The 27293-nt window shown below is 49.5% G+C and overlaps 1 protein-coding gene across 3 annotated transcripts; it reads right to left on the bottom strand.

Moving 5' to 3' along the window:
* Nucleotides 1-1352: 1352 nt before the first annotated feature.
* Nucleotides 1353-23814, bottom strand: FKBP6 (FKBP prolyl isomerase family member 6 (inactive)). Of its 3 annotated transcripts, none has more exons than XM_065892579.1 (9): nt 23613-23814; nt 23401-23518; nt 22966-23055; nt 21974-22176; nt 20611-20730; nt 17360-17554; nt 17125-17234; nt 15630-15722; nt 1353-1831 (listed from the first exon to the last, which is right to left on the bottom strand). In XM_065892579.1, exons 1-8 carry the CDS (start codon nt 23790-23792, stop codon nt 15632-15634), a joined length of 1107 nt encoding a protein of 368 aa, XP_065748651.1. In that variant the 5' UTR covers nt 23793-23814; the 3' UTR covers nt 1353-1831; nt 15630-15631. The 3 variants fall into 3 exon arrangements, with proteins under 3 accessions (XP_065748651.1, XP_065748652.1, XP_065748653.1); XM_065892580.1 differs by having other exon boundaries at nt 23736-23814; XM_065892581.1 differs by lacking the exons at nt 1353-1831; nt 22966-23055 and having other exon boundaries at nt 15632-15722; nt 23613-23669.
* Nucleotides 23815-27293: the final 3479 nt, after the last annotated feature.

The following is a 27293-nucleotide window of genomic DNA, read 5'->3' as shown; positions in this document are numbered from 1 at the left end:
GTCCATCCCGTCTGTCTGCCCAAGTGACATCCACGCAAAGACTTACTTTCGCAAATGCACAGGGGGGTCACCTCCGGGCCCCTGCTCCTGCCATGCTCTCTGCCTGCCTGCAGCGGCCCTTCAGGCTCCTTCTTTGTCACAAGTCACCTGTCTGCAGGCCCCTCCGCCTCTCCAGCTGTGCTGAGGACTGGCCACACTTGCTGCCTTTCCCTCTTGGAGGACAGGGGCCCAGGAGTTGGGCCCAATGCCCAGCCAGACCAGTCTTATGGAGCGACCATGGGAAGCAGCTGGGTCGAGAGAGAGGCCTAGAGCCATCCCAAGAGGTCTCCACCCCATCCAGGGCCCTTCCAGCCCCCAGCCCAGGGCACTTGATGCTGCCGCCCAGGCGGGCTGGCCCGGAAGCATAGAGCAGGTTTTGTCGCCACCTATTGCCCGGTTTGCTCAGCAGAAGTCAGCCAGGGCCTCAGGCCTTGTCTTGAGGGAAAAGAGCCCAAACCCTCTTTAGAAGACAGCAACCGGCCTGGGGGCCAAGTGGGGAGAGGTCCCTGAGCACCTCACAGAAAGGCCCCCCCCTCCACGCTAGAAGCGCTCCAGCTCGGCCCTAACTGGGTGACCCGGGCCGAGACCTTCCACCCTAGGCTGCAGCCACGGCTCTTAAGTGAGATGGGAAGTTGTCGGTGAGGGTCCAGGAGGGGACAGCAAGGCTCGCAGAGGCGGGTTGAGCACCGCGGCTGGGTGGGGACGACCAAGCCCTCTGGGAGCCGGAGGCCTTTCCAAGCCAAGCCCGCTGCCGGCTGTGAGGCAGGAGAGGCAGTGATTTACATTCCGGCTCTAATGGGGAGAGCCCGGAGGCCCTGGGGCAGTGTCTTACTCTCTCTAGGCCAGCTTGTTCCTTCCCTGGTAAGTGCAGGGCCACTGCTCACCTCCCAGGATTGTGGCAAGAACGAGCTGCAGCGATGCTGTGAGGGCCCCGGGCTGCCCCTCAGGTGGCAGCTGTCATCACCCAGCACCACACTGTCCAAGACACCACGGGCAGGCTGGCTTTATAACACCTCAAACACACATGTTTTGCAAGACCCGAGGTGCACAAAAGTGCAGGAGGACTGGCTGGCTCCCAGGTTTCCAATTAACTGTCTTGAAACAGCTTCCCAGAGAAGGGAGCAGATTTCAAGGGAACCCCAACCCAAATGCACAAGCGTTTCACCCTTAGGTCAATCAAAAAGAACTGCTCTGGCTCCAGCAAAACAAACCCAACTCCACTCACTGATCCAGCTGGTCTCAACGAATGGCTGTCCCTCTACCCTACCTACTGACTTTATAAGTTTAATTGAATTCACACAATTTACACTGGATCTTGCAAGGACAAGGAAGTCTTTTATTTGCTTACAACAAAAACATCTGTAACATAATTCTCTCTCCTCAAAACTGAGAGCCCTACAAAAATACACAAAGCCATCTCTATTTGTATTTACCCAGAGACATGAGCAGCGGGAACGGGGTTGGGACTGGAGAAAAACCAAGGACTTATTCTATTTGAAAAAACAAGAAACTGCCTTTAAAAAATAGCATTTTTCTACTTGTCAGTAGCTACCCTTTCCCCTCCTCTGTATGAAAACGTGAAACAGAAAACAGCACCTGTGAAAACACCTCGGCAGCAGTGTCAGAGATGAGGCAGTGGCCTCGGGCTGCAGAATCCCAGCCCCTCTTCCAAGCAGGTCACTGCCACACAGTCTGCTCTGAGGAGTTCCTTCCAGAAAGCTCCCTCGCCACCCCCCATAACGATGGAGAACTGGGCAGCCTCTCTTCTCTTGCTTGTAGTTAGCTGAGGAATCTAGAAATCAAACACAGCAGTTAGAAACACAACGGGACTCAGACGTCCCAGAGGGGCGCCAAAGCCAGTCCCGGGTCTGCGGTCAGGGACAGACAGCCATCGCTGCAAGGCCCCTAGGGGGTGGGTCCGGGGAAATGGTGACCAATTAATACGGTGGCTTTGAAACTTCAAATCAAGAACACAGTCTCAGAAAACCAGACTAGAAGGGACCCTGAGACCATCCAGTTCAAGTTCATTGTTCAGATGAGGCCCCAGAATAGATGACTAATTCCTGAAGGCAGGCAGAGCTTTTTCATTCATCAGACTTTCTCAACTGTTCCACAAGGACTAATACTTCCTCCCCCATTCAAAGACACGAAAAGCACCCCCGAAGAGCCAGAAGTACAGCAGCTGCTTTCAGTGGGACACACAAAACCCGTGACACACACCAGACAGCGCGAAGCACTCGGGATGTGACCAGAAGAAGAAGCCTGGACGGGCCTCGCCAGGCAGTTCCACAGGACGACTGGCTTCACCACACAGACAGGTAACGTGGGCGCTGACGGAAGAGACACAGTGTGGTACTTTTTCCAGAGCCAAGAGACCCAAATGGACTCTTTCCGGCTGTGTGATCCTGGACAAGTAATACCTCCTGTTCCTTACCTATAAGATGTGCCTGATAGTGTGTACTTCACCGGGCTGTCACAAGCCCAGTGTGACACGGTCTGAGGGCAGGAACACAGTGAAAGCTAGTATGACAGCCCATCGATGGCTCTGTGGTGCTGGCTCTGCAGGCGCTGCCCGCCCCCCCCTCCCCAGAGCCCAACGCCGGCCCCAGAGCCACGAAAAATGCTGGTTGGTACACAGGGGTGGGTGCTGGCTGATGCGCCATCCCAGCCTGGTGCCCTGGTGCCCTGGTGTGAGCAGCTGTCTGGGCCATGTTGTGTGTGTCCAGGAGGTGGGGGTCAGAGTAAGAACACATCCCGCACTCCCATCTTGCTGAACAGCAGTTTCTGAGTCGGGGGAGAGACCTGCCCTGAGACATTCCTCCCAACCCAACCCCTGGGCAGAAGCGGGCGGGCTCAGTGCTGCCTCAAGATGGCCATCTTGCTTCTCATTTAAATCTACCATGAAGGGTGCTTTTCTGTGCCCCTAGCCTTCTTGGCTGGCCTTTATAACAAATTACAGAAAACCATGGCACCAGGGAAATGCAACGGACAAACCTCAAAGTCGCCACCTCCTGGGACTCTCTTTAGTGGGATAAAGAGATGAATAAACCAAAGCACATAACTGCTGTGAAGAAAAATCGCCAGGCTATTGGGGTGCAGAATGATGCAGGCTGTTGTTTAACGTAAAGTAACCGCAGAGATCTCTGAGCGGGGGTCATTTAAGTAGACAGAGCTCTGAACAGTCAGAAGGGCTTTCCAGGTTGGAGGAACGTCGATGTGAAGGCCCAGAGTCAAGAACACGACTGGAGTGTGTGAGAGGCACCAGGAAGCCAGTGTGGCCAGGGTGGAGTGAACGCAGGGAAGAACGATGGGAAAGGGCCCCGTCACACGGGCCAGAGAGGCATTAAAAGGTGAGTCACTGGAGCTTCTGAACAGAGAAATGACTTTGAAAAAAGATGATTCTGGCTGCTCAATGGAAGACACTGCGGGGCTTAAGGACCATGGCAGGAAGAGCAGCCCCTTGGCCTGGGCCAGTGCTTACACTGCCCTGCCCGACAGGCTGAGGTGAGGTCGTGACGTGGTGCCCGTTTCCTAGTCCAGGCACTCGAAAGCTGGCCGCTTCACTCTTCATTTTGCAGCGCCTCACTCCCCACTCATTTCCCATTTATTCCTCTGCAAACCCACACTGCCAACAAGTCCAACTATTGTAAGACCAGCACACTGGAGAGGGCCACTGTGGGCTCCAGCTGACAGTCCACTCACATGCTCGCCTAGAAGGAGGGCCACCCCAGCCGCTGAGGTGGAGGCATCTGCTGTGCTGTCAGCATCCAGGAGAGGAGGGGATGGGGCAGAGCCAGAGCAGCTAGATGGGGCCCCAGCCACACCGGATGCAGGAGGGCAGACACAGCAGACGCACTTTCCTGTCCAACCCCACGCAAAGTCATGGAGAAACGATGGGGTCTTGTGATGATCTGTGATGCGATCACACTGAGAAATGTCCAGCCTTGGGGCCAAAACCAACCTGACATGCCCTCTGATCACCTGGCACTGCTGTCCAGCTTGAGTTCCAACAGCAGTTGTAGTGCTCAGGCCCAGAGCCTACTGATGAGCCAAGACAGAGCTCCAGCCACGGAATCAGTGAGGAGAGAGGGAGGCCCGCGGGACCGCTGACTAATTCCACTACTATATGCCAGCTTCGTTACAGAAACATACAGACTCATTCTGGCATTAACGTGAAGAAGGAGTTTACCCTAGGTAGGTTTAAACTCTTCGATCAAGGTATTACAAATGGTATTTTAAGTCAATAAGCAGAAGGTTTGGGTACAACTGTTTAGACATTTGATGAAAAATAAAGTTAGAGGGACTTCCCTGGCAGTCCAGTGGTTAAGACTTCGCCTTCCAATGCAGGGGGTGTGGGTTCGATCCCTGGTTGGGGAGCTAAGATCCCACATGCCTCGGGGCCAAAAAGCCAAAACATAAAACGGAAGCAATATTGTAACAAATTCAATAAAGGCTTTAAAAATGGAAAAACAAATAAAGTTGGATCCCTACTTCAAATTAAGGATGCAAATAAACTGCTGATATCATAAAGATTTAAACATAATAAGTAAAACTATTAGACGGAAACAAGACATTACTTCTAAGTTAAGTAGTGGAAATGCAAATAAATGAGATGCTGAGCTTTACTAGTAATCAACGAAACACATTAAAACATCAAAAAGGTATAATGAGGCCCTTCCCACAGGTATCCTCACTTCCTGAAATCCTTTCAACAGAAACAGAAGTACCAATATCCTAAGGACTCGCTCTGGGAAGAGCTTGTTGCCTCTGCCCGCCCAGCTGGGAGCCCCAGGCTATCAACACGGTCTTGCTCAGGTTCCCTCTGCCCCTCCTCCTGGAGCTCTTGGGCTCTCCTTTTGCTTTTTTCTCCAAGTCCTCGGTCCCCCCAGACTCCTCCCTCTTGAGCATCAAGCAGCCTGAGGAAAGCAGAGAACTCCTGTTAACCTGTGAAGAACAAATTTAGTTTCCTTTTGCCTCAAATTCTCCTACTGAGTTTAAAAGTCTTTCATTACAGAATGTCCTATGAATGCATTTGCTTAGGGAAGGAACATGCTCTTTTGTGTTAGAGGAACTCTGCTGTTCTCCCAAAGCAACCAATTAAAATTGCACAATATTTCTGGACTCCCCTGGTGGCGCAGTGGTTAAGAATCCGCCTGCCAACGCAGGGAACATGGGTTCGATCCCCGGTCCTGGAAGATCCCACATGCTGCGGAGCAACTAAGCCTGTGCACCGCAACTACTGAAGCCCACTCACTCTAGGGCCTGCGTGCCGCAACTACTGAGCCTGCGTGCTGCAACAACTGAAGTCCACATGCCCAGAGCCTGTGCTTCACAATAAGAGAAGCCGCCGCAATGAGAAGCCCGCTCACCACAACGAAGAGTAGCCCCCGCTCGCCGCAACTAGAGAAAGCCCATGCACAGCAACGAAGACCTGATGCAGCCAAAAAAAAAAAAAAAAAAAAAAGCACAGTATTTCTATCCCTGCCGCGCGAAGATTCAATATTATAAACCATAATAAGAAGTCAAAGGGTAAAAAAAGCTTATCTTTGTGACAGGAAGGCATTTGATAACAATCTTTCCTGACAGAAGCCTTTAGTATAAAAACATTTCCTTAACATGGTAAAAAGAAGAATATATCTCAACCGAAAGTCCACGTCATGCTGACCAGTGTAGCAGCAACAGGTCACCCACTATGGTCACGAAAGATGCGATGCTGAGCCGTCACCACCATCTAACACTGTTCTGGAAGCACTCAGCCCACATGGTGAGATGGGCTCTGAATAAAATAAGAGAAGGTGAGAAGGAGAAAACAAAGTTACCATTACTTGTATATGGTGATCATATGCCTAGAGTATCCAGGGAAGCAACTGACATTTTAATAACTATCAAAAAACTGAAAAATTCAGAAGGGTGTTTGGTTACAGAGAAACCGGCAATTTATAGAAAGGACATGTGACTGTAAACATGTGAAAAGATGCCTGATCAGGGACATGCCAATTCTGATAACAAGATCCCATTTTGGATGCGCCAAACTGGCAAAGATTAAGACACCTAACAAAACAAATGATGGCAAAGCTATGGAATGGAATCTCAGACACTACCAAAGGGCATGTAAAGTGGTATAAACACCTGAGAGGTCCATTTAGTGATTCCTAGTTCAGCTGAAGATATACATGCTACCACCCAGTGACACGACATTTAAATAAACACCATAGAAAACTCAGGTGTGGGGATAACTACGTCATCTCCTGTCTATCTATCCATCCATCCATCTGTCAATCACTGTTAAGAATATGATGATTCCTTCCTAGGATGGAATGCTACTGGGTCTTTTTATTTTTTTTAATGAGGTAGTTCTTTGTGCGCTAACCTAGAAAACATCCAAATTGCATTATGGTACAAGATGTATAATTCTATTTGTGGGGAAGATTACATTGACACCCACAACCTTTTTTTTTTTTTTTTTTTTGCGGTACGCGGGCCTCTCGCTGTCGTGGCCTCTCCCGCTGCGGAGCACAGGCTCCGGACGCGCAGGCTCAGCGGCCATGGCTCACGGGTCCAGCCGCTCCGCGGCATGTGGGATCCTCCCGGACCGGGTCACGAACCTGTGTCCCCTGCATCGGCAGGCGGACTCTCAACCACTGTGCCACCAGGGAAGCCCGACACCCACAATCTTGAATATTCATAAAAACCTTTAGGGAGGGACACATATGAAACATCAGTGGTTGCCTCTAGGGAGTAGGTTTGGGGACTGGGAGGTTTTATTCTCCACTCTTTGGGTTAAAACTATAAGCAGGTAGCATTTTTATAATTTAAATTAAAATATGACTAACAGTTATGGGGTGGGGGGTGGTAGAGGAAACAGAACAGCAGAATGCTGATAACTCAGACTGTCATGCTATTCTTTCTAAACCTGCATAGGTTTGAAAATGTCCATAATAAAGAGTTTAATAATCATCAGTGAAAAACAAAACTCAATCTAGTCTGTGCCCCATGAAATGACTGTAGAAATAAACCCTGTATTCAATATTCACTCAGCACAGACATGTGCCCGGGAATGCAGATGGGCAGGGAGAGCCTCCAAGATCAGACACTGGGATTTTATGAGGTTCAGTCAGCTGAATTTTCAAACTGAAACCGATAAAAAGAACACTTTAGCAGAAATGAAAAGGCATCAAAACAGAAAAGTTCAAATTTCATTTCGAAAATCCAATACCCATTGCACACTGAGGTGCAGAAGGCGGAGAGAAAAGCCATCGTGTGCCCGGGGCTCAAGGAGAGCTCAGCCAGGAGACCCTGAAAACAAAGGAAGTCAGACTCAGGCACAGAACACAGACAAAGGTCCAGCAGGGCAGACTCCAGCTGAATACATTAATACCAAACAAGCCGCTTCTGAAGAGAGTACAGCCCAGGCCTGGGGAAAAGGCACAGTCACTGTGAAACAGAAACTCAGGCAATGAGATGATAGGTGTCCACAACAGTTGCACAAAATAATGGGCAGTAATCAAAGAAGAGTGTGAAAATGTAACAGAGAAGATGGAGAAGTGATGTAATCCTGGAACCAGGAGCCGGAGGCTGCAGAGCCTGGGATGTTTATGTTTGAAACCCGAGGACAAAGAGCCAAGGATCAGGGCAGGGTAAGCGGAGTTCCCACGGTGTCCGCACCAGCCCTGCCCATCCGCAGCCCTGGCCTAGAGCCCTTCCCTCCAGGCCTGCAACAGTGAACCAGAGTGAGCAAGCAGACATGAACAGCATCTGTGAGAAACCTCTAGAATAGTCGGTCTTCACCTTTTATGGGTCATACAGCCCTTTGAAAAACCTGGTGAGAGGACTTCCCTGGTGGCGCAGTGGTTAAGAATCCGCCTGCCAACGCAAGGGACACGGGTTCAATCCCTGGTCCGGGAAGATCCCATGTGCCGCGGAGCAACTAAGCCCGTGCGCTGCAACTACTGAGCCTGCGCTCTAGAGCCCGCGAGCTGCAACTACTGAGCCCATGTGCCACAACTACTGAAGCCCATGCGCTCTAGAGCCCGTGCTCCGCAACAAGAGAAGCCACCGCAGTGAGAAGCCCGCGCACCACAACGAAGAGTAGCCCCCGCTCACCGCAACTAGAGAAAGCCCACGCACAGCAAGGAAGACCCAACGCAGCCAAAAAAAAAAAAAAAAAAAAAGCAAACAAAACAAAGAAAAAAACTGGTGAGAGCTATGGATCCCACTTCAAATCCCAGAAAATGCACAAACGCTGCACATTAAGGTGAAGACCCCTAGACCCTCCCTGAGGCCATTTAACTAGTTCTCTTTCTCAAAATGCATTACTTAATCGCAATAACCTAGTCTGGGTATCTCAAACATCCAACTGGGGGAAAAGAATTTTACAAGGAGCCCGAGCCCACTCACACCACTCTGTGGTGTGATGTGCTGGCCACCTCACCAGCTGGCTGTGTCCTCTGGCTTGTCTGGTTCTCCATCCTGCCCTTCCTCCTCCCGCCACCGTGCCCGGCAACCATTCAAAGCCAGCCCTCGCTGCTGCGCCCACCTTCTTCTGCCTGTCCCCGCCTTGGCCCTGGCCTCTGGAGGCCCGCTCCACACCGACTCTCCCTGCTGCAGTCCCCTCAGCCTCCCTGGTGCCCTCCCCACCCCCAGCCGGCTACGCCTCTCTACTTCTCACCACTGGCATGAGGCCGGCGTCACTGTGTATCCCCTCCCTGCTGGCAACACACATCAGGCTCTCTGAGTGGTCCCACGAAGCCCACATTTTTTAGCTTTAAACTGAACCAGAGAGCACCCCCAGGCCTCTGCCCTGACTTGCGGGTGGCCTAGGACTCACAGCACACTTCCTCTGATGACAACTGTCAGAGTTCACAGCCATCAGGTGCCACAGTGCCATGGTGAAGACAACAGAAGACAAGATCAAAGAGGGGTCAGAAGTGCCACCCAACTGCCACCCTTGTTTCAAAACATGTTATTCAACATGTTTCTAATTCCCATCCACCTGCTCTCTTCTCTGGTTCAGACTCCCAGCTAAACCTCCCACTCGTCCTCCTGGCTCCCAGCCTCTCTTCTCGGCTCCATGCTGGTGCTCCCAGGGTCCATCCTCGGCCCACGGCCTCCCCCTCTCTACGCCTCCTCATGGGTGACTTCCTCACATTCCTGGACTTCAGCGCCCTGCATATACTCGTGGCTGCCACGTGCTCTCCAGCCAGACCTCCTCTCTGACCCCCACACTCACAGTCAACTTCCTGCCGGCTACCTCCACCTGGACGTCCTACAGGCACCTCAGGTTCCTCAAGCCACAAAAACAATACCTGCCCAAAGCCTCCTTCAGTTGCTAATGCCTCCAGGGACCCAGCTATCGGAGCTGGAAATCCGGAGATCATTCTTGGTTCTTTCCCTCATCCCAACACCAAACCATGTGATTCTGCCACCTAAAAGAGTCTCTCCCTCTGCACCCTGCTCCCCACGTCCGCATTCAGGCCCTCATCTGCTGGCTGAGAGGTTGGCTGTGACTGTCTCCTGGTTCTGGTCCTTTCCCCTTATACCATTATTCCCCCAGCCACCAGTGGGATGACCACAAGAGAGGAAATGTTCCAAGGAAGGCTGTTATGATTATCTTATTTGGGACAGAAGGGACCAAGTGGAGAACATTTAGGATGTATGGTTCTGAGAGATCTGTAGTTCCCAGTATGTGGTGATACATAAGAGGGTATGATAGACAGAATAATGGCCACCCCCCAAAGGTGTCTACCTCTTAATTCACAAAACCTGTGACTATGTCACCATATGTGGCAAAAGGGAATTTGTGATTAAATTAAAGATCTTGAGATGGGAGAGTATCCTGGATCATTTGGGTGGGCCCGATGCATTCAGAAGGATTCTGAGGGACACGGGAAGGTCAGAGTCAGAGAAGAAAACATGACTACAGAAGCAGAGGGGAGGGAGGGACTGAGAGAGAGAGAGATGCTGACCATGGCAGGAGGGTATGGTAGTTCGCAGATGCTATGCTACCGGCTTTGAAGATGGAGGAAGGGACCACTAGCCAAGGGGTGCAAGCAGCCTCTCCAGGCCATTTGTTACAGCCGCGGTAGGAAACTAGCACAGAGGAATTTTCTTACACTCACGGCTATCAAATGCAGCTCACCAAAAATCATGATCATCATCATCATTATCACCAAGCCCTGTGATGTCGGGATGCCAAAAAGAATTAAAGAGCCAAGGCCTGCATCTGTCTCTCACAGCCTTTTCTGTTCAGACTGTGACAGTAACCACGGTGTGGATGATGCAGACCACATCCCTGTGGACACACCCTTGTCCTCTGTGCTACAGATGATCTGTGCTCATTCCCTTTGTCTAACAGATCTGAAAACCCTTCTCTGGGTTCTTGAGACTCTGAGGCTCATCCCCTCATCTCGGCTTCAGCCTGGGTCTGGGACTGCTCTGGCCGGGCCCTCAAAGGGCAGTGAGGAGAACCAAACTAAGACTCCCCATCCTCTGCCTCAAGTGTCTCAAGGCACTAAGAGGCTTACTACACGTTAATTCCTCATTGCTCAGGCTCACTTCTTTCACTATTTGCCTGTACCCTTATTTACCTAAATCAGGGTCTGGCTTACACAGGCCTGGAGACAAGGCTTATTCATAATTAGGTAATTATGAATCCAAGAAATTAAAAACAACTGAGCCAACATCTGACATGAGAAAGAGGTACAGAGTGACCTTAAAGATCTAATCGCTTCATCCTACAGGTGACAAGACTGAAGCCCAGAGGGGTTAAGTGACTTGGCTGATGTCACAGAAAGCAAGCTAAGACTGAGAATCCAAAGTTCCCATTTTTCAGCCCCATAAGGAAAGGTAATGGCACTTCAGTAATCACTGATTTGAAGATTAGAGAAAGGAACCTAGTTATCGCCTGACATGTAGCCCTCATGGATACCTCACCTACTAAGAGCACAGAAGTAAATCTCAGTAGGCAGCAGGTTTGGGGCCTGTTAACGGCTGCCAAGAGAGGCTGCAGAGGTGAACGGGCCAAAGAAGCTCTACCAGCGGAAACGCTTCCCAGGAAGGGGTAAAATGAAGAGGTGCCAACCTAAGTGGAGTTATTTATAGTCACACAACAAAGGGATGACTTCAATGACACCCCTGAGCTGGGAGAAAAGGCATTTCACAGATTTCCTAAAGATCAAGAGACTGTGTCTAACAGTTTGCCTGGAAAACAGCACGGCCCTCATCTGAGAACAAGAGGATGCCTGCCTGGCCCTGTTACTCTTGAGAAAATACATCTCCATTTGGAGGAGAAAAAAAAGTGGAGATGCAGGGAAGTCCGTCAGAATTAATATATAAAATCATAAAAATACACTTAAGCAAGTTATTATTTGTTCAGGATTCAGATGAGTCTAACTGGAGGCATGAAATATCTTTATAGACTCAACAGCAGGTTTGAGAGTTTCTCCTTAATCCCTTTGGGAAGAATGGGATCAAACAGATTCTCCGTCTGGATCTGGTCACATACCGTGAGGGATGATGCTCTGCTCCTAGGGTTTCCGGGCAACTGACTGGTACGGGCCGGACACAGGAAGGCTATTTTGGAACAAGGGAACCCCTGACCCCAGAGGACCCCTCGAGCCTCGGCACTGAGCTCTGTGGGGCTTGCTGCTCCAGGGCTCACTCCGGCCAACATTTTGAACCAGGACTAAACGAATCCCAGAATCTCATCAACTACAGGAATGGACTCTCCACAGCTCGGCCTTTATTTCTACCTGAGCCTCCTGGGGGCTGCTTTGACTTCCCAGAAAACACTTTTTATGAAGTCCGTTAGGATACTCTTTCCCTGAGGCTGGCCAAGCAACGCGCGGCTCAATCCTTAAGCTTAATTCTATAGCCCAAAGGCTTCAGCTTCTCTTAAGTATGGAAAAGCAGAGAAGAGGGAGGAAATTCCTAAACACCTAAGAAAGGAATAAAAAATCCCTGAGCAACCAGTGATGATGCTCCAGCTAAGAAAGAAGCTGAATATATTCAAAGCCTCAGATATCACCTGGGGTTTACATTTCAAATCAAATGAAAACGGTCACAGTCGTTTACACACACGCAAACAGGGAAAGGGTCTAATTCTCTGAGCTTTATTCCTTCCCCAATCTGTAAAACGGAGATGATTTCTCCCTCAAAAAAGTGTTGGGAAGATTAAGTGGGCTTATGGACGTTACGGAGCACTGTGGACACGGAATGATGCTCAGACTCCAGGAAGAACTGTTAGGAAACCCGTTACCCCTGAGCTCTCCTGCCCACTCATTACAGACCTCCGCTACTCCCACAGGTCAAGTGTAAGACCGCACAGAAAACAGCGATCCATGTAAATATACAAGTACTCAGAACAACTAGAAGAAAATATGTGACGTTTAGTGAACATCCTTCGCATGAAAAAGGGTTCTTGTGCAACAACGAAGAGAAGACCTAAGAGTGATCAAAGGATATCAATAGGAAATTGGCATAAAGAATATCACGGGGCCAATAAATATGCAAGAAGATGCTCAACTTCACTAGAAATTGAGAATATACACATTAAAATAATACAGAACTTGTACCCCGTATTTTAGGGGGGGAAATCCACCCAAGGAAAATCTGGGAAGCTAGTATAGGAGTTGGTGCCCAATGCAAAGCCCCTCCCTGTGGTATTTAAGGACCTTCAAGCATTTCAGTCAGCTCCCATCTGTTCAGCCTTAAGAAGGATGAGTCGAAAAGCCCTGCCCAGGTGACAGAGCTCCTGGTCAGCTTTCCTTACTGTTTCATTCTTATATGTGAATAAGCAACCAAGAAACACCAGCCATTTGTGGAAAAGAGAAAAGTCAAAGCAGATGAACAGAAAAATAAGCAGTTCAGAGAATAAAAGAAAATGGGCAAGAGCGGTCCTTATCTTTGCGAGAGACACAGGGAAATCCTTTTGGATGAAATGATACGATAACTGGGACTCCACACCCTCCAAACCAGGCCAGAGCCCTGCTTCGAGATTTTCAAACTGGAGCTATAGTTGGTTCAGGAAGAGGAGGAAGGTGTGGGTAAGGAATACCCCTCTCCAATAGAAAGGCTGTGTAAATGGATGCCTGGGCATTCCTTAGGGCAGGAGAGAATGAAGCAAAGATGAGACTGATTCCCTGGGGCCCACAGTCTCTACCTGCCCGACTACTGACTGTTCACCATCTCCTTGGATCCTGCGAGCTACCCCAGGATCCCCTCAGTAAACCTCTTTTTTAGTGGACACTAGTTAAAAATGGGTTTCTGTTACTGGCAATAACATGAGTCCTGACAGCCAATACAAGAGTCAGCCTGGAAGGTATGGTTTCAAAGAGGCTGGGCTAGCATTTCAGCTATTTCATATTTGATCCAACTAACATTTACTGAGCGTCAATCACATGCTAGGCATGGTTCCAGATGCTGCAAAATACAAAGGTGAAAAGGACATAGAAGTCTATTGATCTTAAAAAACTGCGTCTATCACCAGAGGCTTAGAGAATATAATTGAGGGAACTCTTGTTCTACCAGAAGTATCTAACATCTTTGAAGACAAGATGGAGACATGTCAGTAGCATCTAACATCTTGGAAGACAAGTACACATTTTAAATGATCCTAGTTAGTTAAAACTAGTTGGCAACATAATCTAAAAACCTAGACATTTTAAGTGACTAACTAGGCACAAGTACAACAGAAAAAAAGGGGAGCAGCAAGACCAATGACACAAAAGCCAAAACGTGTTACAACCTCAATGGCGGTGGGAGTCTGACGATCGTGGCCATTGCTGGTGATAAGACAAACTCGAGACTTAGGGATACCGCCGAAACCATCTAAGAATCAGCGGCTCCAAAACGTCTGCCAGATGCAGAAAGCTGGGAAGCAAGGACAACAGAGAGGACACTTGTTTCCCTGCTGGGTTTTCCAAAGTCTGTTTCTAGGACAGACCTGGGAAGAATCAGATCTTCATTAAGTGGCAGAACATGGCAGCTCACAGCTTAAGACGTCTGGCAGAAAGCCACTGGGCGCCCACTTCTGGCGGACACCGACAGTGCCAAACGAGAGAAGTCCTCGGGCTCACGTCTCAGCTCAGGAGACCTGCTAATATGCCAATGTCCCCGCAAGACCTGAAGGCCAAGGTCACAGGGTCACGGTCAGTGGTGACGGCGATGTTACGTCTGATACCGACTGGCTGTTTCTGACGGTGCAGAGACAAGAGTGTACAGATCACTTGCAAAAGCCCTGAGATGAATGGGCCTTTTCACTGCCTTCTTCTCTCAAGCCTCCTTTGTAGGGAGATGGAGGAGGCAACAAAGGAGAGATTTATCATCACGAGCCCGTCCAGCAGCTGTTTTCTTGTTGTCCCTTGTTTAACTTCTCTCAAGAGAGCAGAGCTATCTACCCAGCTAAGCAGGTGTTTAAGGCAGGTGATTTTGTTTCCATTAGTTTTCTGAAGTAACAGTAAACCAGACAAGAGGGTTATGTCATGTAGTCCTGGGGAAACCGCAACCCCGAGCAGCTAAACCCTGGGTGCAGCAGGACGGGGCGTGCCCACCCCCTGCTGCTCTGGAAACCTTCCGTCTCTAGTTCTCGGAATACCTGGAACTTAGCAGTCACCAACCATTCCCACCCTCGACATGTGGATCGTCTTTAACAATGTGTTAGATGGAAGGTGAGGTTGGAGGCTTTCAGGTTTTGGGGAGAAACCAGATTAAGAAAAGCATTATCTTCAACACCCAGATAAACCATTGCATTAATAACCATACTCACAGCTTCACGTTCCACGCCACTGTGAGGGAGGTGAACATATACCATGAAACGTTTCCGTTTTCAATTTTAGGCTTAAGGCTTCCCAAACCTATGACTCTAACCTCCAGCCCTGGAGGGACCTCCCTCACTTCTGGGATCTTCTTTGAGAAGGCCCACAGCACGTGCCCTCCCCCTGCACCACAGCGGCCCATCAGCTCCGGGAAGGAGGGTTTCTCTCCTCACTGTAGGCAGCATTAGTCACTGGGGGCCGAGGAGAAGAGCCCACCTCCTCACACAGGCGGCCCCCGGCTTGCGACGATCTGACCCACGACTTCTCCGCCTTATGATGGTGCAAAAGCGATACACGTTCGGCGGAAATGGTACTTGAAATTCTGGATTTTGATCTTTTCCCGGCCTAGCAGCATGCGGTCCCAGTGGCTCTCTTGATGCCGGGCAGCAAGCCAGAGCTCCTGATCGGCCCCGCAATCACGAGGGTAAACAACCGACACGCTGACAGCCGTTCTGAACCCAGACAACCACTCTGGTTCAACTTTCAGTACAGTGTTCAATAAACTGCATGAGACAGTCGACACTCTATTATATAATAAAACCAGGCTTTCTTTGGGCTGATTTGGCCCAACTGTAGGCTAACGTCAGTGTTCTGAGCACGGTTAAGACCAGGGAGGCTAAGTTAGGGTGTTCTGGGAGGTTAGATGTATTAAATGCATTTTTGACTTACGATATTTTCACCTTACAATGGGTTTATTGGGACATAACCCCACCGTTACAGGGAAGACCTGTACTAGACAAAATCCTGAAGCTTTTCATGCATCAGCCCTTTCCTTACCTTTAGTTTTCTCCTACTGTAGAGCCATGTTCACCAGGAGCAAACATTCGGTGACACATTTCTTTCTCTTTACCCAGGTAATCCCTGTAATAGCTGTCGGGAGAAATACACAGTAGTTAGAGAAGGGCTGTCTCTGTGGGAGGTGACACCTGGTGGCTGGAATTCTCCACTCAGGTCCAGAAACACCAAAACTTCAGCAGGCCTTAAATCGAATCAGGAGTGAGTGGAAGCAATGCTGGGGGGTGGGGGGGTGGGGGGATAGGGATAGGGGAGGCTCCCGAGGGCTGTTCAGGAAGTCCTTGGACAAAAAGCGCACCGTCTGCAAAGACGGCGGCCTCGAAGGCCGGGAGCCGCTGTCAGTGAGGCTGCCCAGCAGAGTCCTGCCAAGCAACACCTCACACTCAGAGACCTCAGACTTACCTTGAGATCTTCCTGCTAAAGGATGGTCAGACTCCAAAATTTCTACACCTAACCTGACAGGATATTTATAAATACCAGAAAGGAAATTGCTAGAAAGTGTTAAAGGCCTGAAATGCAAACAATCGGATCCAAATAAGAGGTACACACACCTCAGACCTTGTTTAATGGCAAGAAAGCTTTAACTAGCAATCTGGATTAAACATTTAAAAATGTTAACAGGGCTTCCCTGGTGGCGCAGTGGTTGAGAGTCCGCCTGCCGATGCAGGGGACACCGGTTCGTGCCCCTGTCCGGGAAGATCCCACATGCTGCAGAGCGGCTGGGCCCGTGAGCCATGGCCGCTGAGCCTGCGCGTCCGGAGCCTGTGCTCCACAACGGGAGAGGCCACAACAGTGAGAGGCCCGCATACAGCAAAAAAAAAAAAATGTTAACAGGAGTAGAAAAATCTCACCAATACAGAGGAACCAAAGAGCACCAAACAAACCAACCAACCAACCCAGTGGTTATAATATGAAGTGATGGAATTATCGGTGATTAACTATGTTGAAATTTTCAAAGTTTTCTACAATGAACATGTAGCTTCTACAATCAGAAAAAGTTAGATTACTTCAAGGTTGGTATCCATATCACCTGAGTAACAGGAGCGTCACCCTAGGGTATGACTAGACTCGAAAGAGCCATTTCACATCAAACCAGGACCTGCAGTCAGTTGAGAAGAGCAGTCCTCAGCTGGTGGCGAGTAGGGAAGAATATCTGAAGAACACTGCCCTTTCTGCAAGTCACACTGGCCGCCTCTTTAAGGTGCTTACTTCTGGGGCAGGACAGGGAGGCAGGCGATGGTCCAGGCATGTGTGGTTTGGAGGTCTGTCCTACAGCCGCCCTCCCTTCTGCCCCCCAACGGCCTGGGAGCTGTGGGTCAGAGTGCCGAGCACTTCACAAAGCCAGCTCTAGGGGGCGCTGCCTCCCAGCACAAGCCTGGCAACATCAAACAGGCCTACACCCGAGCGGGCAGGCCAGAGTGGCAGCCACACCACACGTTCCTTCCTCTGTTTGCACTCCTGCAAACACAGGTCTCACCTGGACAGTTTCTTCAGCTCGTTATTGATGTCGTGATTGAAGGGCTGTTCCTTCTGGGCTCGGACTAGAAAATCCCGGGCCTTCTGATACTCAGTCATGAGGAGGCAGGCCTGTCAAAAGGACAAAATTTTAAAAGCACGCTTTAGGAAAGACAGCACTTCTGCAGTGCCCAAGCTGAACACCACTGCTGCCTTTCTTCGGGCATTCATTCCCAAGTCCCTGCCCTCCAACTCACCTGTCCACATCGGAAGAGGGCCTTGGTGTTCTTTTGGTCGATGACTAGAGCCTGCTCTCCATAGCGCAGGGCCATGGTGGGTCGCTCCAGCTTCAGGTACGTATAGGACAGGTTAAGGAGAACAAGCAGCTTGGCGGTCTCCACCAGGAGCTGCTCTTCAGCGGGTGCTGATCGCCGGTGGAGAAGCAACAAGGCCTGTGGAGAAGGAAGACAGGAGGTCAAGAGAAGGTGGTCTTATATATAGCAAACCCTAAGGACACACACACACAATTAGTGCTAAAAAGTGAGCAGCAAAGTTGCAGGACACAAGATCAATATATGAGAGTTAGTTGTATTTCTTTACTCTTGCAATAAATAATCCAGAAACGAGATTAAGAAAACAACTCCATTTATAACAGCATCAAAAAGAATAAAATAAGTGGCAATAAATTTAAAGTGTAACACTTGTAGACTGAAAACTATAAAATATTGTTGAAAGAAATTAAAGAAGATCTAAATAAATGGAAAGACATCTCATGTTCACAGATCAGAAGACTTAATACTGTTAAAATGGCAAGAGTGCCCAAATTGTTCTACATTTTCAATGCAACCACTACCAAAATTTGCAAAAATGGACAAGCGGATCTGAAAATTCATATGGAAATTCAAGAGATCCTGAATAGCCAAAAAACATTAAAAAAAAGAAAGAACAAAGTTGTAAGACTCATACTCTCTAATTTCAAAACTTATTAATTACCAAGCCAGTGTGATACCCATAAGGACAGACATATAGATCAGTGGAAGAGAACCAACAATGCAGATTGAGAATCCAGAAACAAACCTATATACATCCAGAGTCAACTGATTTTCAACAGGGTGCCACACCATTCAATGGAGAAAGAGCAGTCTTTCAACAAATGGTGCTATGACAAACGGATGTCAACATGCAGAAGAATGAAGCTGGATTCCTACCTCAGACAGCATACAACAATTCACTCAAAATGGACCACAGACTTAAATCTAAGAGCTCAACTGTAAGACTCTTAGAGGAAAACACTGGTGTAAATCTTTGTGGTCTTAGATTAATAATGACACTGAAAGCACAAATATCTAAAGAATAAATAAACTGGACTTCATCAAAATTAAAAGCTCTTGTGCTTCAAAAGCCACTATCAAGAAAGTGAATGAAGAAAATGACTGAAGGCTGACTGGCGTTTAAGAAAAATTACTATAGGGACTTCCCTGGTGGTGCAGTGGTTAAGAGTGTGCCTGCCAATGCAGGGGACACTGGTTCGAGCCCTGGTCTGGGAAGATCCCACACGCCACGGAGCAGCTAAGCCCATATGCCACAACTACTGAGCCTGTGCTCTAGAGCCCACAAGCCACAACTACTGAAGCCTGTGTGCCTAGAGCCCACGCTCCGCAACGAGAAGCCACCGCAATAAGAAGCCTGCGCACCGCATCGGAGAGTAGCCCCTACTCGCTGCAACTAGAGAAAGCCTGCGTGCAGCAACGCAGACCCTATGCAGCCAAAAATAAATAAATAAAATAAATTTTAAAAGTGTATATATGTCAATCCCCATCTCCCAATTCATAAAAAAAAAGATATATGCACCTTACGTTCATTGCAGCATTATTTACAGTAGCCAAGATATGGAAGCAACCTAAGTGCCCCAAAGTAGATGAATGGATAAAGAAAATGTGGTATATAACACAATGGAACATTATTCAGCCGTAAAATAGAACGAAATCTTGCCATCTGCGACAACGCGGATGGACCTAGAAGGTATTATGCTAAGTAAATGAGTCAGAGAAAGACAACGTCTATTGGTATTTCCCTCCTCTTCTAGCAGAGCCTCCCTTTCATTCAAAGCAGCAATGTACTAGTTAAACCACACTTCCCAGCTTCTAATACATACACAGCTAAGGGCAAGTGGACATTCACCACGGGTCTGGCCAATGAGATACAAAGGGAAGCTGGGGTAGGAGGAATTCTGGAAAGCTCTTAATATAAATAAACACACCAGACTCTTCTCCCTTCCCTTCTTCCTGCCCAGATGAGCACGTGATGCTGCAGGTTGAACTACCATCTTGGGGGAAAAAAAACAACAACAAAAACACGCTTAAGGGCAGCTGAGCAGAGAGACCTATGGAACCTGAATCCCTGATGGCTTTGTGGAACTGCTATGCCAGGCTTTGACTGCCTCCTTTCTTTCTTTAAATTTTATTTATTTATTTATTTTTGGCTGCGTTGGGTCTTTGTTGCTGCACATGGGCTTTCTCTAGTTGCGGCGAGCGGGGGCTACTCTTCGTTGCCGTGTGCGGGCTTCTCATCGTGGTGGCTTCTCTGGTTGTGGAGCACGGGCTCTATGGTGTGCGGGATTCAGTAGTTGCAGCACACGGGCTCAGTAGTTGTGGCGCACGGGCTCTAGAGCGCAGGCTCAGTAGTTGTGGCACACGGGCTTTGTTGCTCCGCAGCATGTGGGATCTTCCCAGACCAGGGCTTGAACCCGGGTCCCCTGCATTGGCAGGCGGATTCTTAACCACTGCGCCACCAGGGAAGCCCTGACTGCCTCCCTTCTTATGTGAGAAATATTACGTCTCTAGTTTATTTGAAAAACTGTTTTTCAGGATTCTGTGGTTTACAGCTGAATGCAAATCCTGAATGTTTAGTGTCACTATGCAAGTGAGACAACAATCAGAACGCCCCTGAACTCTATCCTGTTTGCCTCTAGAACTTAGGGTGCAACGTTTGGCGCACAGAAAGTGTTTATAATATTTGCTGAATGCATCGCAAGGCCAACAGTGAATTCCTGTCAGCAAAACCTCCACAGGAAGCCAAATCACAATCAGAAGCTTGGTGAGAATGGAGTCACAATTAAATGAATCTCCACTGTCAGAGAGACGTGAAATGAGGATGGCAAATGGGGTGGAGAAGTCAGTAGGTAGAGAACCCTGAACTAGAAAGAGAATTTTAAAAACTTTTTTTATTGAGAAACACACACAGTTAAGTACAAAAGTAAGCATCCAGCTCAGTGGATTTTCACAGTCTGAACACACCCACGCAATCACATCCAGATCCATAACCAGACACCACCGGCTCCCCCACACCCTGTGTCCCCTCTCCTAGCCTCCAGCCCTCTGGCATGCGGACTTTTAAGCAAGATGTCTCTTAACGGCTGTATGTGAGGAGTAGGGACAGAGACAAAAGTCTGTACCTTTTAAAGAAGGAAGCTTCCAGGGTCTAAACGTGTACCTTAAAGCAGTCTTACCCGTTTATATCTCACTTTGGCATCATAGAAACGATTCTGGCGGAAAAGGTAGTTGCCAAACTCCCGTTCAGTAGCTGCCACTTTTAGGACCTTCTGAAGTGGAAACTGATCCTGTTGCTCCTGAGGATCAAAGACAAGGACACCAGCAAGGAAACCGAACGCCACAGTGCCAGTGTCGTTACAGCTGTCAGTTCTGCTCCTTTAGGTTAGGAACCTCTGTTCATTGCCACGTGTGTGCCGAGCACGGGGCTAGGTGGCTCTGCAGAAGTCACCTCTGTGAATCCCAGCAGAAGCCACGGCAGGTCGGTGCCATTACTGCTCCTGTTCTACAGACTAGAGCCAAAATGAAGTCTACTAGTTTAGTCCTACCCAGAGATGCTCCCTAAAGAAGCAGTTTCTCATAGAATTAGAAACTGATGGAACTTTTCAAGCACAGAAGTCACGTATCAGGACAACCACTCATCCAGCAAGCATTTAACAGGTCTTGGTCCGCCCAGGGCCCTGCTGGTCTTTCTGGCCATGAGGCTCTACCCTTGGTACACATCAGAATCACCTGTAGAGCCTCTTTTTAAATAGATGTCCTAGCCCCATCCCCAAAGATTCTAAATCAGTACACGAGAGTTGGGACCCAGGTTATCTGCAAGAACCTCTGCTTTGTGGAAAGATGAGAAAAAGGTAATAACTCTCACTTGAGGTGGTGACAGTTTAGCCGGGGAGATGTCATATACAGATGTGAACCTGGGGTGGACATCTAAGGCCACATGTGTAGCCAGGGTGAGACACCGTAACAAGGAGTGCATGTGACTGCTGACGATCAAAAGCCTTGTCTCTACGGGATGAGTTAAGTGAAAGGCCACAAAGGAGAGGCAATTTTTAAGTTATGAAGACAGAGGCCATCTGTCCCAGTTTGCCTGGGATTGTCCCGGTTTACACCCAATGTCCTGGTATCCCATCTGGTTAATAGTACCTCTCACTCTCAAGGGTCCTGGGTTGGACAATAAATTATACGATCACCTTAGTTATGAGCTATCAGTGCTCGACTTGCTGGGAACCAAACAGCGTTGAGAAACAAACGTTCCTTGTCTTTCAGGGAGAATTGGCAAACAGTGACTGAACGGTCAGTTCAGCCTGGTGGTCCATAACAAACCCTTGGCCTAGCACATGTACCCACACACAAGAGCCAGCAGAACTAAGACAGACGCATACTAACAAGTGGCGGGATACTCCCCCGCTCCCCACCGCCACACGGGAGGCTGGGGCGGAATCTGGGGCTGAGGGTCTTCAGCAGGGCAGGATAATTACCCAAAACACAAACCCATCCCAACTCTCGGTCAAGTGCTGACATCCGTGCTCCAGAACTTACGGCTGAGAGGACACAAAACTTGTCTGACTCAGCAGAATCCAGGAAGTCAAGCAGCTCGATCTCAAACAAGACGGTAGTGTTTGGGGGGATCAGGGGAGGACAGCCCAGCATTCCGTAAGCGTAGGTCGGTTTGAACAGAAACCTGGCCACCTCTCCTCTCCGCATGCTCAGAAGGCCCAGCTCCATGCCCCAAAGTGTGATATCTGGAAGAAGGGACGAAAAATACATGGCGGAAGCTTGCCCAGTATCCTGTCCCAGTGCTATCCATTTCCTCCCCCTTCACGTCCACATCTCTCCACAAGTATCCCAAGCCTTCTGCACTGTGGTCCCAACTCACTTCTCAGCCTTGTTTCCCCCCCCCGCCCCCCCCCCCCAGACTCTAACTCCTCCAGGCTCTGCAGCATTCTGGCCTCTACGTCTCTGTTCACGCAGTTCCTTCTTCCTGCAATGTTGTTCTCCTCCCCCAAGTCCCAGCTTCTACCTTGAATGAACGCTTATTCAAACTTCAGGGCTCATTTCAAATGCCCCCTCTACCATGAAGTCTTCCCAGCTGGAATTAACTGTGCCTTCATTAAGCACTCCCATAAAACACTGCTTATGCCTCCCAGGAGCTCCATGAGGTTAGTTGTCTGGAGTGTGTCAGTCTCCACCATACTGGCCCCAGCCTTTCTAATCATCCGAGTACATCCTCTCTGTTCACGCTGCCTTGTAAAAGAGTCATTCAATAGATTTGTACTTAGTAAACTAACAAAGAAGAATGCAGCACCCCATGTTTAAGTCAGGATGCAAAGGTTACCTCCCTTGCCAGGCAGGCCATCTCCCAAATACCTCGATCTCAGGGGGGAATGTGGAAGACAACGTTTAGCAAAACCCAGCCTCAGAAAAACCAACTTGAAGACTCAGTTTTCTGGACAGCTTTCCAGTCCTAGAGCGCTGCCCAGCATCAGTTCCCCAAGTTGCGGCGTCTTTTCCAGCTCCTTTTCTGAACTTACCCTCTCCAAGTTTCATGAGCCGAGGGGTTTTCCTAAAGCAATTGGAATCAAAAGGCTTGTCCATGTGCTCCAGATACCCAGAATATTTCACTAGGACAGAAAAAAGAGACAGTGGGAGGAAAACGGACCAAAGGCACTCACACCTCCACATCTCATCTCTTTGTCACACGAAAGCAATGTGAGCACCAGATGCCCTTAAACTGCCCCACGTCCCGAGCGATAGAAGAAACCTTTGCTTAACATCTGGATGCCGGCCCTTTGGCCCTGAGGTTGAAGAGCTGGGCTGGGGGGCCTCCCAGAGCCCCTTGTTCACTGTGGTCTCACACTAAGGGGTAGTGAGTTCCCTCGCTTATCCCTTAAAACCCGAGGAACTGCCAGCACTAGGGCATCGCCAGCCTCTCAAGGGCAGACGGCACCCAGGGCCGCATGACATACCGAGCACCGAAGCGTCTGGTGTCACCAACTCTCCAGAACCCTCTCGAATGACATCCTTCAGCACGCCCCGGTCCCCGGAAAGGTCCAGCATCCTTTGACTTAACCGCTGGTACCGAGACTTGTGGGGAATGAAACATAAGATCTCAGAGTCCTCAGCTGACAACCGACTCCGGCGGACCCGGCTCCTGACTCCCCAGCGCCCAGGCCCTCACCTGGCTGGAGGCGTCGTCCCTTTGCAGGACTCCCGGGCTCCGGGTGCTGCCCCCCATCTCCGCGCGGCCTTCCTCTCGATTCCGGTGTCCTCCCCTAGCGGAGACTCGGCCTGCCCTTTTTACCCGGCCGTCCGCACCCCACGGCGGCAATCCGTTCAGGGACCGCGAGGAGGCGCTCATTGCACCACTCCAACCGCAGCCAACCGCCTGCGGGCCCACGCCGGGGCTGGGTGCTGGGGGCTGGGGGCTGGGGGCTGGACCACGCGCCAGCGGATGGCCGTCAGGGCACGTGACAGGGCACGTGGTGGGGGCGCAAGGAGCTTGATCCCGCGCGAGTTGAGGGCTCGCAGGGCATGATGGGAAACGTAGTGAGGACCCACAGAGCGTGACGGGGCGCGTGGCGCATAACTGGGCACATTATGGGGGTGTGCAGAGCAAGATCAGGCATCCGGTGAGGACGCGAAGATCATGACGGGGGCCCGTGGCAGGGGCGTGTGGTGGCACGTGGGGAAGGCGCAAGGAATGGGACATGCAGGTGGTGAGGATCAGCAGTGGGGCACATGATGGCCAAGCTGTGGGCACGTGGCCGGCAGAACATGCTGGTGGGGACAAGGCCCCAGAGACGGCGGGCTGCTGGAGGGGTCAGGCCTCACAGCCGTGGGTTATTTCTACCCTCCGTCCTTCTCCATCGCATTCAGGGGAAACGTAGACGCAGACAGGACTTTAAAGTCAAACTGCCCAGTTCCCGAGAAAACAAGGTGATGGCCCTCAAAATCTGCAGCACCTGCCCTCTTGCGGAGCAAAGGAAGAACAGCCCTGGATTCCATCCCCTCCAGCCTGTCCCCTGCGTCCTTCCACTCTTGCCAAACCGAGGACTGGACGCCTTTGGCTATTCTCTTTCTCCTGCACCTGCCTTGCCTCGACTACAGATCATTTCCTTCCGCTCATATGTGCCCCCAGATACCCCGCCTTAAAACAAATATGCCTCCCTTTGTCCCAAATGTCCCCCGCTGCAACAGGTGGTCTCATTCCTACTCTGTGTGGGAAGAACTTCTCAAAAGTGTTGCTGCAAAGGCTTTCTCGGCTATTCTGTCAACACCTCCTTACCCTCCATTTTCTTTTCAACTCACTTCAATGCCACTTTCCCCTGTTCCACGCCACCATTCTTCTGTCATTGCCAAACCCGTCAGACGCCTCTTTGTCCGCAGGTTACTGGACTCTTGTCAGCATTTGATGAAGCTGGCCTGACTGACCTTTAAATGCTTTTCTTCTCTTGGCTTCTGTATTTAGTTTTCTTTCCCTCTTGCAATAGAGGACCACAAAACTAGCTGTTTAAAGCAACACCTATTTATTGTCTCACGGTTCTGTGCATTAGAAGTCTGACACCAGTCTCACTGGGCTAAGATCAAGGCATCAACCTCACTGGAGGCTCTGGGGAAGAATCCACTTGAAAGCCCATTCAGTTTGTTGGCAGATGCAGGTCTCGGCCTGAGGTCCCCATGTCCTTGCTGTCAGCCAGCAGTGACCCTTAGCTTTTAGAGGCTACTCTGTGGTCCTTGCACGTGGGCCCCTACATCTCAGAGTCAGCAACAGCATGCCAATTCCTTCTCAGGCTTGGAGGGAATGTTATCTGATTGATATTCTTATAGGCTTTCCTCCTCTTCTGCTGCATCTCCCTCTGAGTCCAGACAGGGAAAGTTCTCTACTGTAAAAAGGTCATGTGATTAGATTGGACACACCCAGATAATTCAGCTCCATGACTGTCATTACATCTTCAAAGTCCCTTTTGCCGTGTAAGGTAGCGTATTCACAGATTCCAGGAATTAGGGCATGGGTATCTTTGGGGGACCATTCTGCCTGCCACACCTTCCTGGTCACCATATCCTCCTCATTTTCCTCCTACCTGTCTGGCTGTCCCTTCTCAGTCATCCTTCTCTTCCTGACCTCTAAACATTAGCAACCTCAGGGCCCTGTCTGTGGACCCCTGCCCTTCTCTATTCCCAGTCCCTGAGAGAGCCCAACCATTCCCAGGTTTAAGTATGTGATATACCAGGACAGCCTAGAGCCTCCCCTGGGAACCAGAGCTCTAGGTGCCTGTGTCCAATTGACTTTTTCAGTGGTTCTCAAAGTGTAGTCCCCAGACTAGCAGCATCAGTGTTGCCTGGGAACTTATAAAAATTGGGACAAAATTGTTGGACCCCTCCCTGTACTCCTGAATCAGAAAGTCTGGGGCCTGGGCCCACAGGTTTCTCTTTTAACAAGCCCCCATGTGATCCTTGTGTCTGCTGAAGTCTGCAGACCACTGGGCTACTCAGCTGCTTCACCTGGTTGTCCTCAGTCAGGCATCTGACTCTGGATTCTCCCGTCTGCCTTTTTCACCTTGATCTCCTTGGCATCACGATCCACCCACCCAGGTGCTCTAGCCACTGTGATCTGTTATCTACACAGCGGATAGAGGGATCTTTTAAAAATATAAATCAGATCATATCCCCTTGCTTTAAAACCCGCCAATAGCTCCCACTGCCCTTGAAATTAAATCCAAACCTTTGCCCTGGTCTACAGGGCCCTCCCTGCCAACCCCTCTGACCTCACCTTCTGATGTTCCCTCTGGCTTAACTGTGATCCAGCCACCCAGGCCCCCTCTCTGGTGGATCTCACAAATACGGTTGACCCTTGAACAGCAGGGGTTTGAATTGCGAGGGTCCACTTACACGCAGACATTTTTCAATAGTACGTATTACTGTACTGCATCGTCCGTGGTTGATGGAATCCATGGGTGGAGAGGGCCGACTCTAAGGTATATGAGGATGAACCCCACACTGCTCAAGGGTCAATTGTACGGAACTCTTTCCAGCCTCAGGCCTGTGCACTTGCTTACCCATTGCCCGGACTGCCCTCCTTTCAGGTGGCTGGCCTCTTGGTATCCTTCAGTTCTCAGCTCAAGCATCCCTCCTGAAAGATTGTCCTGCCCCCCTTCTAGAATGCACCTCACAATCCTGCCACTCCACCTCCCTCTTTCTTACCACACCGTTTACTTCCTGCATAGCATTTAATGCTATTATATTATCTAGTTTATTTATGGCCTCACCCTACTCCTACCCCCATATATTATAAAATCCAAAAGGACAGAAGCCTTGTCTGTCTTGTTCTCTAATGGATCCCTAATACCCAGCCTAGTGCTTGACTCATAGCAGGTTCTCAATAAATATTTGTCCAATTCAATAAAATTGGCTTTCTACCTGCCTCTACCAGCCCTTGGTCTAGCTTGTCACTGGGGTAGAGACCTCACCCCGCTGACAGACATGGGTGCTTAGGCCTGCAGGGGTCGTGGCCTGCTGATCCAAAGCTCCTTGTTTCTTAACACTTCTAGAGACCCTCACCCACCCCTGTCTTTTCCATTCAGTGAGTTCCCACCACACAGCCATGATACGAATAGTAGAGTATGACCATAATATTTATTAACTATACAACAAAATGACATTGAACTTCTAAACCTTCGAAATAACCTTAATAAAAATGTTTGTAATTCAACAATATTGAGTAAGAGAAGTTGGACACAAAAGAATACATGCTATGTAATTCTGTTTATTTGAAATTCAAAGCCAGGCCACATTAATCTATGATGATGTAAGTCAGGATACTGTTAGGGGTTCTGAATGGGGGATGCATTAGGAAGCCTCT

Source organism: Phocoena phocoena, chromosome 15, assembly GCF_963924675.1.
Source record: "Phocoena phocoena chromosome 15, mPhoPho1.1, whole genome shotgun sequence".
Taxonomy (NCBI): Eukaryota; Metazoa; Chordata; class Mammalia; order Artiodactyla; family Phocoenidae; genus Phocoena; species Phocoena phocoena.
Note: the sequence above shows the minus strand (reverse complement) of the source record. Positions and strands in the feature narration are given on the sequence as shown.